Source organism: Mytilus galloprovincialis, chromosome 13, assembly GCF_965363235.1.
Source record: "Mytilus galloprovincialis chromosome 13, xbMytGall1.hap1.1, whole genome shotgun sequence".
Classification (NCBI taxonomy): Eukaryota; Metazoa; Mollusca; class Bivalvia; order Mytilida; family Mytilidae; genus Mytilus; species Mytilus galloprovincialis.
In genome coordinates this window covers 7,842,604-7,859,681 of record NC_134850.1, presented here as the reverse complement: position 1 = coordinate 7,859,681, position 17,078 = coordinate 7,842,604, and the positions used below count along the sequence as shown (strand labels likewise).

General features: G+C 32.3%; 1 protein-coding gene across 1 annotated transcript; it reads left to right on the top strand.

Annotated features, from left to right (window-relative positions):
- Nucleotides 1-612: 612 nt before the first annotated feature.
- On the top strand, nt 613-16,434 carry LOC143057631 (endoglucanase G-like). Its single transcript, XM_076230975.1, has 12 exons — nt 613-696; nt 1,537-1,726; nt 2,580-2,781; nt 3,444-3,614; nt 4,680-4,864; nt 5,578-5,737; nt 7,314-7,425; nt 11,875-12,025; nt 13,104-13,260; nt 14,688-14,853; nt 15,279-15,469; nt 16,340-16,434. The coding sequence occupies exons 2-12, from the start codon at nt 1,541-1,543 to the stop codon at nt 16,378-16,380; spliced, it is 1,722 nt and encodes a 573-aa protein (XP_076087090.1). The 5' UTR covers nt 613-696; nt 1,537-1,540; the 3' UTR covers nt 16,381-16,434.
- The last annotated feature ends 644 nt before the right edge of the window (nt 16,435-17,078 follow it).

The window sequence follows — 17,078 nt, the reverse complement described above, 5'->3', positions numbered from 1 at the left end:
TTTTGTAGATCTTACAAGGCTTCTAATCACTTGTGGGAATTGAAATGCTTTATAGATTATCAAAATGGGTGGTGCAAAAACATCTTAAAAAATTATAAAACAGCAGTTTCTAAATAATAAAGCATTACAATTTGTGTTCTTCTCTCAGAGGGAATTGAACCATTGCTTCAGAAACATCTTGGCAATACCGTCAACATCATGTCCAGCGCCCTAGACCATTCGACCACCTACGATACATAAAAGTATAGCTCTCGGTTGTCTATGTAATGCCTTTCCCCGTCGACTTTATATATACATTTTAATGTTGTGTCCTTGTTCTCCTCTTATATTTAATGAGTTTCCCTCAGTTTTAGTTTGTTACCCCGTTTGTCCATGGACTTATGAGTTTTGAACAGCGGTATACTACTGTTGCCTTTATTTATATAACACTGTAGATGATGCATAGTGGCAAATCAATGGTGTACTTTTCTAACATCTCCTTTTTTTATATTGTTAGTATTATTACCACAGTATGACAGAATGGGTGATTAAGTTTGTTTTGGTACGCCTATTCTTAGTCAACGTGTTCGACATATCAAATTATCATTGAAAGTTCAGTAACTAAGCTGTTACATATTCTTATTATATAAATATAGTCACTGAATTTGTCTACAAGAAGGTCTAAAGATAAGGCATTTGTAAGTTGTGTGTCTTCAGGTAAGTCAATCTTTTATAGCTTACTATACAGTGTAAGTTTTCTCATTGTTGAAGGTTGTACGGTTGCCGAACACTTCATTTGAACTTTGGTTAGTAGTTGTCTCTTTTGGAATCATACCACACCACGTTATCGTCATAAGGACATCCATATTATCCCATATTATGCCATTTTAGTTCTGACAGGTTTTTTTTAAGAACAAGTCTATTCGTAGAATCAATATCGGTCTTTCAACTATGTCGTTCCATTTTACTCAAGCTTGTCTTCAACTCTTTGATCGAATTTGTATAAAATAAAAACTCAGTAATATTAAAAAATAGAGAATAAAACCATCGGGAATTAAATATCCTATTGTGTTAACTAACCAATTATTCAATTTACCAAAAGTACTTACGATGTTTGTTATCATGTGGATAAAAGGAGATCAAGACAGCAAACTGATGACTCAAATAATCAAAGACGTCTAGTGGTCAACATTTCGTATGCAATATATCAAGCTGGTCTCAATCCAAGTATAAATGGAGTTATGGATTGCACTATTAGTACATGCACACATGCAAACCGAACCATTTGGCGTAGGATTAATTTAAATTTCAGTTAGTAACGTCTTCACCAAAACCTATGTCGCGAGCTACCAAATAGTTTGTTTAAGTCTAATGATTGCCTGCCTATCTGTAATAATACAAGTGATATTTGATGAGCTGTCCTTTTTTAGCAATAAAATATAGAAAAAATAAACATAGGTTTCGGCAATTAACATATTGAAAATTTGTCAACAGAAGGACACTATTGTTTTCTATTTGTATCTTCCAATCTTCCAATGTTTCTATTTCTGTCTGTAGGAATATGACAGCCATGTTGGTACTATTGCTGGTACTTCCGGTTTTGACACATGCAGACATGACAACAACCATGACTAGTGTAAATGACTGGGGTGGTAGGATGCAAGCTCATTTCCGGTTCCAAATTACAGAGGAACTTAATGGATGGGAATGCTTCATAACGTTCTCCAGTCCAATTGCAAAGCTAACTGTAAATGCTCAAATTACTTCACTTTTCTCAATTCCAAAATGATACCTCTAAATTGTGTTTATTTGTTTCTCGCTAATTATTTAAAACATAACAACAACCAAGTGTATTAAAATAGGACAAAATAAAGGCAATACCGCTGTTTGAAAGTCATGATAACTATTTACACCACTGGGTCGATGCCACTGCTAGTGGACGTTTCGTCCCCGAGGGTATCACCAGTCCAGTAGTCAGCACTTCGGTGTTGACATGAATATCAGTTATATGGTCATTTTCATAAATTTCCTATTACAAAACTTTGAATTTTTCGAAAAGCTAAGGATTTTCTTATCGCAGGAGTAGATTACCTTAGCCGTATTTGACACAACTTTTTGGAATTTTGGGTCCTTAATGCTATTCAACTTTGTATTTGTTTGGCTTTTTAACTTTTTTGATCTGAGCGTCACTGATGAGTCATATGTAGACGAATCGCGCGTCTGGTGTATTAAATTATAATCCTGGTACATTTGATAACTATATAAATCGATTGAGAGAGAACAAATCCGGGTTACAAACTAAAACTGAGTGAAACACATCAACTACGAGAGGAATACAACGAACCAACAGAAACACTTTAAAAGTGCAACAAATAAAAAAAACGACAATGCAACAAACACAGAAACGAGCTATAAGATAACAATTGCCATTTTCCAGACTTGGTACAGGAAAACCAGTAAGCTAATTAATGACATGTGAATAACATTAATCTTCAAACGCCAAGATTTTTAATATTTGCAAACACAGAAAAAACAATCTCTACTACCGGTATGTCATTTATGTTCATTTTGAAATTTCATTTAGAATCATACTATTGCAGCAATGGATGGGTGACGAGATTGAACATTCGACTGATAACACGGTTCATATACTGGTTAATCGAAGACATACTGGTGTGAAAAAGATAGGGGACACGCTGGATATAACCGTCCAGCTGGAATACAGTGGAACAAAACCAACCGGAACAGCAGTCCTGAAAAATCTAGGAGTGGATACATTCACCGTTCCGCCATTACCAAATAGTATGTACGGTACTTTTAAATTCATAAACCCACCACCGCGTGACATTGACTTCAATATACATATTAAGAAATGAATTATTGTCATCTAGTATGAAATTTGGTGCTTTAAGACTGATCTTATCTGCCATATTCATTTGAAAGTGCATTTACATTTCAAACCATGCAGTTACATTTAATTGTCTATTCTTTTCACGCCCCTTTTGGTACCATAGATTTTTTTAACAGGCAAACATCCTTTTGGCTTTTAACGTTATGTTATTGATCGTTCACGATGAAAGTTAATTAATAAAAGCCTTTCGGACGGAACAATTATGTAAAGTGTTATCCTAAATTACCACCGATTAAACGCGTTTTTTTTCTTTAAAAAAATGGTTCATACAGTAATTATTCATTTTAGTGAGAACAATAGTCCATTTATTGAAAATTGTCGTTGAATCGCTGAAATATGGTAATGCATTTTTCATCACGTCATTTGAAATAAATAAATACGTCCACATATTTTCGTGAATCTGATTATTTGGTTTCTTTTAATTCCCCAAAAAGATTCTTTGAAAAACGATATATTACAATGGTTGAAATTGTATCATTTCAAAACATTCCAGAGTCGTTATCATTTTAACACACATGCTATTCCGATATGAACCATCTGTTTTTCTCTCAAGGTGATGGTACAAAGTATAATTATGATGAAGTCCTCGAAAAGTCCATATTGTTTTACGCGGCACAAAGATCTGGGAAACTTCCTGCAGATAACCCTATACCATGGCGAAATGACTCCGCTGTGCTTGATAAAGGACAAAATGGTGAAGATTTAACTGGTGGTTGGTACGATGGTATGTTCTTTTTGTTTGCTAATTACGATTCTTAATTGATTTTAGAAGGCCATTTGTTTTTTTACGTGCATATATAAAATTTTGTTGAATATGAATTCACGATACTGTTTCAAGACTTTCAATATTGTATGTCTTTTGTCTCTTTTGTATTGGCTATGTTCATCTTAGGGTTATAATTTCTGATTATTGTCTCTTTCCGTTTAAACAATAAACCCACAATTTTCACCTCTGAAGAGTACTTATTATATAGATATTTGTTACCTCCAAATATAACACAAATAAAATTGAGAATGGAAATGGGGAATGTTCCAAAGAGACAACAAACCGACCATAGAAAAAAACAACAACAGAAGGTCACCAATGTAGCGAAAAATTCCCGCACCCGGAGTCGTCCTTCAGCTGGCCCCTAAACAAATATATACTAGTTCAGTGATAATGAACGCCATACTAATTTCCAAATTGTACACAAGAAACTAAAATTAAAATAGTACAAGACTAACAAAGGCCAGAGGCTAAGTATGTTCGTTAGCTGGAAAGTGAAATTCAAACCTTATCTTTTTCAAATAAGAAAACCAACGGGCGATTTATCATATAAACTGAGAACGAAAAACAATTATGGCAGCCACAAGCAGATGGGAGCCACTGTTTTGTCGGCACCGGAGTTTGAAAAGGCACACAAGGAACATTGCTTGGTTAAACATGTATAAAGACGCAACAGAACAATATAATTACAAATTGTAAAAATCAGTTGTTACATACTGTTTTGTTTTAAATATGTATACTTGACTATGCTTTTCATATTCTATTTTTTTTTTTAATTTCAAAATACCTTTTATGCATTTTCTCAGCTATGAATAATGGCCAAAGCTTGTCAGAACTATACACAAGAGGACAATGGCACACTGAAAGATCTAAAACCACGCATTTTATAGGGATTTTGATCATTTCTGTTATAAATTAACATGTAGAAGTTATTCAGAATTTCTATTGCGTAAATTCCAGGTGTTTGTTTTACTTTTCATGGACCCCTGATACACATGTGTTTTATTCCCCATTGTTTTTCAGCTGGAGACAATGTAAAATTTGGGTTCCCAATGTCTGCTACTGTAACAATACTTGCATGGGGACTTCTGGAGTTCAAGGACGCTTATTTCGCTAGTGAGGAGTTAGGGGAGATGTACGACTGTATTAGGTGGCCATTAGAATGGATGCTCAAATGTCACACAGGGAAAAACGAGCTGTATGTCCAGGTAAAATTGTATTTCAATTCCGATATTTTGTACCATTTATAGATTTTCGTTTGATCATCTTAACAAGATTGAGTTTCTCGCTTGAGCCGGTACGGTGACGACGTTGTCAATGTCATGTCAATTTCATTAGCAACGCCACGTGCTTCCTTAGTTTCTAGCGAGAATTTCCCATCTCAAGCGAGTGCCATGATATGAAAAATTAACACAAAAAAAATATCAAAAGAAAAATGCGCAAAATAGCGATAAATAATAGATATCTACTTTTTATGGCCCCGCAACGAAGTCGAAAATCACAGTTATACGGACTTTTTTTTCTAAATACCTTCAGATATTGAGCTGATTTTTGATATGTGAGTTAACCATGTTGAGTTACAGATCAAGTTTAAGTTTTGTTCCGCTCCAATAATTTTTGCCGAAATTATGGGCTTTGGACTTGGATAAATTGTTGAAAATCACAGTTATACGGACTTTTATTCTATACGCCTCCAGATTTTGAGCTGATTTTTGATATGTGAGACTCCCATCATGTTTGTGTCCGAATGTGTTATTCCAATTGCAGATTTTTCAACTCTTTGGGACGGGCCATTCGTGTCGCTTTGACACATCTAGTTTCTTTTTATTTTTCAAATATTTTTTTTCTCAATTGAAATATTCTGTCCGTGTTATTTGTTTGTTTATCAACTCATGAGTTCAGTAATTAATTAAATACATAGGTTGGTGATGGTGGAAAAGATCATGCATTTTGGGGGAGACCGGAAGACATGAAAATGGATAGACCCGCATTCAAAATAACTGCCACTAATCCTGGAAGTGACGTTGCAGCTGAGTATGCCGCTGCAATGGCTGTTGGATCTATGGTGTTTAAAGAAAAGGGTAGGTAGGATCAGATAAGATATATGTTCTAAGTATGCCGCTGCTATGGCTGTGGGATATATGGTGTTAAAAGAAAAGGGTAGATAATATTAGATAAGATAAATTGAGTGTGCCGTTGCAATGGCTGTGGAATCTATGGGGTTCAAAGAAAAGGTTAGATAAGATCAGATAAGATATATGTTCTACGTATACCGCTGCAATGACCGTGGGATCAATAGTGTTTAAGGAAAAGGGTAGATAAGATCAGATAAGATATATGTTCTGAGTATATTGCTGCAATGGCTATGGGATCGATCTATGGTGTTTAATTAAAAGGTAAATAAGATCAGATAAGATATATGTTCTACGTATACTGCTGCAATGGCCGTGGGATCAATAGTGTTTAAAGAAAAGGGTAGATAAGATCAGATAAGATATATGTTCTGAGTATATTGCTGCAATGGCTTTGGGATCTATGGTGTTTAAAGAAAAGGATAGTTAAGATCAGATAAGATATATTGAGCATGCCGCTTCAATGGTTTTGGGATCTATGACGTTTAAAGAAAAGGGTATATAAGATCAGATACGATATATTGAGTATGCCGCTGCAATGGCTTTCTGAAATATGGTGTTTAAAGATAAGGGTGGATAAGATCACATAAGATATATGTTCTGACTATGCCGATGCAATGGTTGTGGAATATATGGTGTTTAAAGAAAAAGTCAGATAAGATCAGATAAGATATATGTTCTGAGTATATTGCTACAATGGCTATGGGATCAATGGTGTTTATAGAAAAGGGTAGATAAGATCAGATAAGATATATGTTTAGCCATGTTTCTTATTAATTACAAATAGTTGTTTGCATAGCTTTGCATATTCTTTGTTTTACTTAAAGACACTTACAGTACTTTATTATCAAAATTGTTTGAAATGTATGGGAAATATAATAAAAACCAGAATATGAAATCGACCACTGTAGTCTGTGGTGTTGGCAGAACGTTGAGTTTATCGTTGTAATTTATGCCGACCTCGTTTGTCATATTGGGCTCTTATTAAAAATGACTTTACGGTACAGATATTGTTTATTTTTCATGCCGTACAATGACTCAATTGTATGTGCAGCAGATGATAGTTTTCATAACACGTACTCCATTGTAGAACTATATCTAAAAACCAATTTTTTTTTTCGAATTTTTACATTTTCAGTCAACTATCCTTCGATCATGCTTTAAAAAATATAAAACTTAGATAATTATTTCGATAATATTTCATGTAATATGGTAGATCCTTGTTTATAAGACACATTGAGATGACCCCTATTTGTGACATAATGTTCACGGATTGTTGTCAATATAATGAAATTCTACACGACTGTCCTACATGTGAGAGATAAGGGCTATAAAACCAGGCTCAATCCACCATTTTCTACATTTGAAAATACCTGTACTAAGTCCGGAATATGACAATTGTTGTCCATTCGTTTGATGTGTTCTGTCATTTGATTTTGTCATTTGATTAGGGACTTTCCGTTTTGAATTTTCTTCGAAGTTCAGTATTTTTGTGATTTTACTTTTTGCATGTATGTTATTGTAGACCCAGCATTTTCATCTAAGCTATTGACTCATGCCAAACAGTTATACGATTTTGCAAGGACCTATAAAGGTGTCTACAGTACCAGTGTTCCCGAGGCAGCCGCTTATTACAGGTACGTTTGCTGTACAGAAACGTCTACCTTTGTTGTCGTTTTTACTGTAGTGATTTATTCTTTGCTTTAATGAAAAGTTTGTTTATTTATTTATTGGATATAATTTTTGATAACGCCAGTGTATAACTTAAACTATTGTTAGATTGTGTATTAATGCAGACCCTATGCCGATCTAACGTTCATAATTAATGAACGGTATCTAGAAAAGCGCTCCTGACGCATGAACTTTGTAAAGCGGTACTTTTAAAAAAGAGGGACAAAAGATACCAGAGGGAGAGTCAAACTCATACATCGAGAATATACTGACAACGCCATGGCTAAAAATGAAAAAGACAAACAGACAAACAACAGTACACATGACACAACATAGAAAACTTAAGAATTAGCAACACGAACTCACGAAAAACTAGGGGTGATCTCAATTGCTCCGGAAGGGTAAACAGATCCTGCTCTACATGTGGCACCCGTCGTGTTGCTTATGTGATAAAAAATCCGGTAAATAGTCTAATTCGGTAGGTCACATTAATGAAGGGGAGGGGATCATAGTTACGACGTAAGGAACATATCCGATATCATTTGTGAAACGGTTATTCCAAAACGGTCAACCAACTTGTGATGGCGTCCGTAAAATTTACGAAGGGATGATTTCAACTTCACCATTTGGAACTCTTGGTTTAATAGCTTCCTTGTGAGCAGCAATCATCTATCAAGAAAATCATGAAAGGAAATGCAAGCACGTAAATATCGTATCAATTGGGAGATATATACCCCGTATGCAGGTGCTGCTGGAATGTTGCTACTTAAAAAAGGAAAGTTCAAAATTGGAAAGCTGAAATCATCTCTTTTGTCGTAAAGTTTTGTTTTCGACCGACCCTCATTGTCAATTTCTAGATGTAAGTCAACATATATTTGAGGCCGACATAACTGTATCTGTAGTATCCTTTATCTCTTGTTCGATGGGACAGATTCGTTCCACATAGTCACCAACTTTTGAACTATTTAGTGAAAGTACTTCATATATACGTGAATATAGTTCAAAAGGTGTAAATGAATATTCGTTTTTTAAATATAACTAAAGAAATCTTTTGAGCAGGAGTATGCATTGTTGAATCTACAGAGTATAAATTTGGACGTTTATAATTCTATGATTTTTAATCTGATTCATTTTGAAGGTAACAGTTAATTTTATCATGTTTTGCAGTAATCATCAGTTCTAGCAGCTTGTAAAGTTTTATACAAATAACCATTTGTACCGTATAACCATTTGTACCGTATAACCATTTGTACCGTATAACCATTTGTACCGTACAAATGATTACTAGTATAAAACTCGGTTTACGAATCTGTTCCTTAAGTCCTTATGTAGATTCTAATCAATATAAGTTAGTTCACAAAGCCTCTAAAGAATACTTATATAGCGGAAAGTAGAATTAAAGGATATTGCTAACTTCTCATCTTTCCTCCTAAGAAGTTCCTGTATGAAGTCAGCCTCATAATAATAAGTCTGAAAGAAGAGGGGCACAAATATATTTAAAAATGTTAAAACAAAATCAACATTTACTCGTATTTTCCTTCGTCTTTTCATAATAGATTAGCAAAAATACAACAAACTACCTTACAGTGAGATGCTTATAGGTGTTACTGTAAAATTTTACCTATAGCTCAACCTGTTTTTAAAATTGTCAACACAATAGGGACATTTAAATTGACCAGTTGGTATTGTTAGATTTAAATCTACCTTGATGCTACCTGTAAAAAAATTTATTCACCTAACCAAAAGTTTCAGCATGCTTTTTTCCTGAACTTTATTTTACCTAGGATTATTCTATTGAGAGATTTTTATTTTACTGTCATTCAAAATCTTATGAGTGATCAAGCCAAACAAGAATGACTTTATCATATATTTTATTTTCTTGCAGTTAATTAAAAATTGCATGACCTAAAATGCACTACATTTCATTTAAATGTTTGCATAGCCACTACTAGCAGTGTTTAATACCCCGAATAATCCAGTCGTAATATTTCACTCACTTTAATGAAACCTCAAAATCATATTTGAATAAACAATTTCATGCATTTTTTTACACTATTATTTGACATCTCATCCAGAATTCCAAAGATTTTAAATAATTCCCAATTTTATTCATTTTTCACTACTTCACTAGATTTTTTTCTAAATCCATAGTATGAATTCTGATTAACTTCCAATGATATACATCCTAATTTAACAGGTGCAGAATCTTATAATACATAATTCAGAATCATTTCCATTACTATATTCCAAATAGTTATCCTCACTTATATTTTGTAAAATTTTATTTATATTTTTACTGTATATCACCTGATTTTAATATATCCACAGTAAACATTTTATTTCATTTCCTATAATAAATTTCCAAATCAAACAATATTTGATTCAGAATTTTAAAATGACTATTAACAATTTCACATTCACTTAAAACATTTCCGTATGTTAGGAATATTTTAGAATATTTTACTTTCATTTTTCACTTTATCACTAGATTAGACTATATCCACTGCATTACTTCAACATTTTATTTCATTTCCAAGATCCCATTTAAATAGGGAATCATCATAAATTTGTAATAGATCCCAAAATTAATAATGAATATTTCAAAAATCACATTTAAAGCCACAGAAACATGTTGGATGAACACACACTATATCTCCTACTTGAATTCCAGTTTTGAAATTTTAAAACTAAATCCCATCGTATGAAAAATTGAATTTCCTTTAGTGAACACCGCATTTTATGCACAAAACTCCCACTAATATTATAATAGATTTCAAATAAAAAACACATCAAGGTATACTCCAAAATTATTTTGAATTTTATATGTACAACATCATATGTAAGCCCCACAAAACGGTTTGAATGAATTATTTCCTCCTTGATGTCCTTCATGACAATAAAATCTTGAAAGAAACACATCACATTTTAAGAAGCAAAATTGCTATAAAAAGTCTGAGTAGTGAATTCAAATAAAATAAATCCAATTTTGTACACACAATGACACCAAAAGATTTAAAATATTGCAAATAATAATCCAAAATGAGAATCTTGAAGGGTCATGTGAAGAAAAGAACAACATATCCCTCTGAAAATTTAAACTGTAAACACCTGAGCAGCTATTTCTTGTTTCACTGGCAGCTGGACAATACTATGTATAAGGGTTAGAATTTTAAAGAAGCATTTTGGTGTAAAAACAGTTTAAATTTTCAAACAAATTAATACATATTTATTTTAATCTTTTACTGATTTAGAATTTTAGGTAAAAAATAGATAAATCATATATATCAGGGATTTAAAACAATGAAAACCAAAACTATTTTCTTCCCTATCAATTTTTAATAGAATAATCCTAGGTAAGAAAATCTTCAGGAAAAAAGCATGCTGAAACTTTGGGTTAGGTGAATAAAAATCTGTACAGGTAGAATCAAGGTATATTTTAAATCTAACAATACCAACTGGTCAATTTAAATGTCCCTATTGTGTTGACAATTTTAAAAACAGGTTGAGCTATAGGTAAAATTTTACAGTAACACCTATAAGCATCTCACTGTAATTCAATAGACTTCACAATAATAGTTTACAGACGATAAGAAAAATAAACATTTGCATTGGAATATTATAAGTTTATAGATATAGGAAGATGTGGTGTGAGTGCCAATGAGACAACTCTTCATCCAAATAACAATTTATAAAAGTAAACTATATAGGTCAATGTACGGCCTTCATATAGTTTAGATCTGTTATGTATGAAGATGAACTTATATTTTAGATCTGTTATGTATGTGGGTGAACTTGTATTTTAGATCTGTTATGTATAAAGATAAACTAATATTTCAGATTTGTTATGTATGTAGATGAACTTGTATTTTAGATCTGTTATGTATAAAGATAAACTGATATTTCAGATCTGTTATGTATAAAGATAAACTGATATTTTAGATCTGTTATGTATGTGGGTGAACTTGTATTTTAGATCTGTTATGTATAAAGATAAACTAATATTTTAGATCCGTTATGTATGTAGGTGAACTTGTATTTTAGATCTGTTATGTATAAAGATAAACTGATATTTCAGATTTGTTATGTATGAAGATGAACTTATATTTTAGATCTGTTATGTATGTAGGTGAACTTGTATTTTAGATCTGTTATGTATGAAGATAAACTGATATTTCAGATTTGTTATGTATGAAGATAAACTGATATTTCAGATTTGTTATGTATGTAGATGAACTGATATTTTAGATCTGTTATGTATAAAGATAAACTAATATTTTAGATCTGTTATGTATGTAGGTGAACTTATATTTTAGATCTGTTATGTATGAAGATAAACTGATATTTCAGATCTGTTATGTATGACGATAAACTGATATTTTAGATCTGTTATGTATGAAGATAAACTTATATTTTAGATCTGTTATGTATGAAGATGAACTATCATGGGGCGGAGCCTGGTTGTACATGGCAACCAATGACTCACAATACCTGGACGATGCAGAGAAAAATTACCAGACAGGAGCGGCTTGGGGACAATCGTGGGATGATAAAAATACAGGAAATATGGTATGATGTGGAGAGTATCTTATTTGTCCAACATAACTTAATCAGATGCATACAGGAACTGCTGGCCTGTCTTGTGTGTGTGTGTTTTTTTTTTGTTTTTTTTTTAATATTTGAGGTTTCATTTATATGTTTCGTAGATTATTGTGGCGTCTTTTTTTCTGTGAACCTGTATAAATCATTTTTTAGGGGCCAGCTAAAGCCCTCCTCCAAATGCGGGGTTTACTCGATGTATTGAAGACCCATTGGTGGCATTCGATTGTTTTTTCTGCTCTTTGATCGGGTTGTTGTCTTTATGAAACGTTTCCCGTTTTCATTTAAATCTTAATAATTTATCAAATTACTTTGCTAGGCTTTGAATCTTCTGATGTGCTAGGATAGTACTTAAAAAAGATTGATATTTTGAGCATGAGTATGAGTTGTTGAATCTTCAGAGTATAAATTTGTACGTTAATATTTCTATGATTTTTTATCTACCTAATTTTGGAAAGTAACACTGACACGTTCCCGTATTTGCAATAACCAGCAGTTCTAGATTGTAGAGTTCTATACTAGTAACCGTTCGTGTGGTGTTGTTTTACGAATTTGTTCCTTAAAGATATATAATTTTGACGTTTCAGTCTCGTTGAAATTTCGTTTTGGAATTATTTTTAAAAATATGTGATACAAGTGGAAAATATCAATGAATTTTAAAAAATGTTATAATCAAACTATCTTAAGTTAAATTTATTCAGATTGGTCCACTTCATCTTTACTAAAAGTATGAAAAAAAGTTTAATTGTGGAACTGTGATTTTTTTTTCACGATAATAGCACAAAAATTGATAAAATGGATGAAAAATGGGAAAATCATCAAAATTGTGTACTTTCAAAGGGCCATAGCAAAAAAGAAGTGAACCTCCATGTGATTTTTTCTTTTCCAATTATCTTTTTACAGTCATATAAAATCAGGTTAAGAAAAAAAGTTAAATTCTTTAAATTTTTGGCTCCTCACAGCAGTACATCCTTAAGTCTTTTTGTAGATTTTTATCAAGATAAGTTGATGCATGTAGGCTTCTAATTGTTTGTTGACATCATTCCAGATTTTACTGTATAACATAACAAAGAAAGACATCTACAAACAGGACCTAGAGCAGACTTTCAAGAACTGGATGCCGGGTGGTACCGGCGGTGATGCTTTACCTTACACACCAAAAGGACTGGCTTTCAGGCTACAGTGGGGATCACTTAGATATGCTTGTAGGTTTATTATGTGCTCTGCTTCTATATGTAAAGAAATAAGGACCCCTTTGTTATCTTTTAATGCACTAAGATCATCTCTCACATTATTTTGTATTTTTCATTTTTTTTGGCCAAAGAGTGCAATAGTTGATAGATATTTGTTTTAGTTTGATAACATGCACATTAGTTTTCTGACTTATCTTACAACACACAATGTATAGAGAATTTTAAATGATCTACTAGATAAGACTACAGATAATATACTAGATATAGAAAGATTTGGTATAAGGGCCAACGAGACAACTCTCCATCTAAGTCACAATTTATAAAAGTAAACCATTAAAGGTGCTATATTTATAGTGTGTGATAACATTGTGTGAGGGAATTCGACGTTTGCTGTACCACTGTTCACTCCAACGCAATTTATGACAATACCACAGCATCAATCTGTATGATTATTTTTGCAGTGTTTTAAAAAATGATTTTACTTTGTTGTCGCGTATTTTTTTTGAAACATTCAATGTTTTAAAAAGGCGAATTTTCTGTATAAAGTCAATAATTATGTTGACTTTTGAAGCCCAAACTTTCTACAGCCTTAAATACGCAAATAAAAGATCCAAAAACTATACCAATACAGAACGACATGTTTATGGAATTATAGCAAATCTTTTGGTTTACAAATTTTTATTCGTTATTGCAAAATAATGAACTTAAAATATCTGACATTTTCTCCCTACCCAGTTTACCCCTAATATTTTTTATGATGTGGACTGGTCATTGTTATTAATTCGTACGCAATTTGATTGGATTAACTTGTAATTAGTTTACCTTCAAACTTGTTTATGCTTTTCATACATGACTATTGATAATAAGAACGTGCATGCATGTGTACGGTAACTAAAATGACCTTCAAACTGGACACTGGACGAGTCAATATTATGTTTTATCAATGAAAGTTAAGGTATGAAAGGTAAGAATTGCCACTTCTTCTATTTTCACAAAATTTTCCGACTACACAGTTGATAGATTATTTTTTAAAAGCCTATTGTGGAGATAAAAGAGAAAGTTTACAAATAAGACGTTTTGTTCTATTAAACAAGTCATTTTCTTAAGAGAAATGCCGAAATACATTTTACGCACAGCTACGGCAGGTAAAGACTTAAGTTATTATTTATCATAACAAAAAAAAAAGCATTATTCAGTCTCATTGGAATATGTTAATTACAATAACTCCCAAACTTAAGTAGTAGGTATATGAAGTCAAAATATGTCCGATCTGCCTATTTTTGGACATCAAAAGTCAATACGATCGTTTTAAAGTCAATTTCGTCTACCTCACAAAATCTTGTTAGGCACTATAGTATAGACTAAATATTATAACAAAATTCTGCAAATGATCATATTAATGTATACATATTTTAATGTAAACCTTATGGTGTTTACAGCAAATATGGCATTTATGGCGTTACTTGCTGCTGAAGTTGGCATGCATCCTACGGAATACCGGAAGTGGGCTAAAAGTCAGATCGGATACGCTCTCGGAGACACAGGAAGAAGTTTTGTAGTAGGCTTTGGTGTTAACCCTCCATCAAGGCCTCATCATAGAGGAAGGTAGGCACATACATGTATATTTTACTTTGATGTTGTTGTTTTTACTCTGTGTTCGTTCTTGATTTTAAAACAAATTTTTTGGAGAGACCAACCTAGCTTTAAATTAACATGTTTCCCGTTTAAGAAAAAGAAATAGTCAGTTTTGTATTTCAGATTTAATTGCTTTTTTGTGAAATAAAAGAAACACATAGTCTCTTATAACCCGTCCATTTCCTCTAAAACGTCTAAAATAAATCGTTTAAGTATAGCATACGAGTGTTCCTTTAACATGTGTTTTATTAGTCGATGTAAATATGAAAAGACACATTCACTCCTGAAAAATAAAGAATACAATTTGATGAAGTTTTGACATTTCTATACTAATTTGCCATATGTGTAAGAACATTAACATATCTTAAAAGAATCCATTGTATATATATCTGAAGCTCATGTCCAATGATTCCCGGGCCATGTTCTGACCTAAACAAGCAAGCAGATGCCCCGAATCCTCACACATTATTTGGTGCCTTGGTTGGTGGTCCTGGACAAAATGACCAATACACAGATGATAGAAATAATTACATAAATAACGAAGTGGCGTGTGACTATAATGCTGGATTCCAAAGTGCAGTAGCAGGTATGTATACTAACAAACTAATGTCATTATAGTATAGGAATAGAGACTGTCATTGATAAACGTATTAGTTAAATATACTTATACATGTTGCAATGATATAGCAATGACATAGGAATAGATTACCTTAGCCGTATTTGACACAACTGTTTGGAATTTTGGGTCCTCAATGATCTTCAACTTTGTACTTGTTTGGCCTAATAACTATTTTGATCTGAGCGTCACTGATGAGTCTTATGTAGACGAAACGCGCGTCTGGCGTATTACAATTATAATCCTGGTACCTTTGATAACTATTGAAGCATAACTTTGTGCAAAATAACAAAACAATTTTTTTTATTATCATTACTTTAATTGTAACGGTACCTTTACATTCTTGCCTTTTAAATATTCGGTTTTGAGCGTTCTTGATGAAGATAAATCCAGAAAAGAGCATCGAACGGATTAAATAATTCAACGTGTTGGTTTCATTTTTTGAAGAAAGGTAGTTCGGAGACAGATAAAAATTGACATAATTCATTCATTCTACAGGGATTTAGCCCATCATTATCAAAGACATATCCCCTCCACCGTAAAAAATTCTTGTTCATAACAAAATCATATATGGAAATAAAACAACGTTTCAACACGATAATACTAAAAATTTACAAATAAAAATAAGATATTTGAAAAGATTTTTTTATTGGATAGCTATCTGCCAGAGCTTAAAACAATAGGAAAATGATTGAAACTACACGTTACAAGTTCGATCTTAAACTCATCTCGTTTGTTATGATACATGAGTTTGTCATCGCTGAATTGAAGTTTATTTGTTCTTTTTTGTGTTCGTTATTCTCTTATACTATACTAGTAATTCAAAAACTCTGTTTTCAGGTTTGAAGTCACTGCATCTTCGTCATATTTTGGACAGGTAGCCTTTCAATATCCAACCTTTATAAACTATAAAAATAAAAGATTAAGGAACACGTTATTGTTTTATTGTTTGCATACGAAACATAAATTTATTAATTATCTTCATTATAAGTATATGAAATTAATAATGCAACTTTACTTCCATGTTCTTTGTTATAAAATAAATATTGTTTAACATGGAGCAAAGTAGGAAGATTGTATCTTAATATTGCGATTAATAAAGACAACAGTAGTATACGGCTTTTCAAAAGTCATAATCCGATTAAGAACAAAACAAATCCTGGTTGCAATCTTAAACCGAGGGAAACACATCAACTATCAGAGCAAATCAACGGTACTACAAAAACACTGAACTGCAACAAAAACAAACGTCAACAAAAATATCAACGGACTATTTGACAAAAAAAATGTCATGATATTAGATTGGTACAGGACAGGAAATTAAAAGACAATATCAGTTATCTTTTTTCGAGATAGAGTAAATGATTGTTGGTTCAAAATCATATTTTTATGTGCCTATTCAAAATAAAATAAAAACATGTCCGTAATTGTATTTAGTTATATCGTAATGGTTTGGTCATATAGTGAAATATGTTGTGATGAAAAATCGTTGATAGTTTGGGGACGCAAACTTAATTTGGTATTTTGCATTTAATTTATTAAAACTTTTCTCGAATGTACTGGTAACGATTTTATAGAT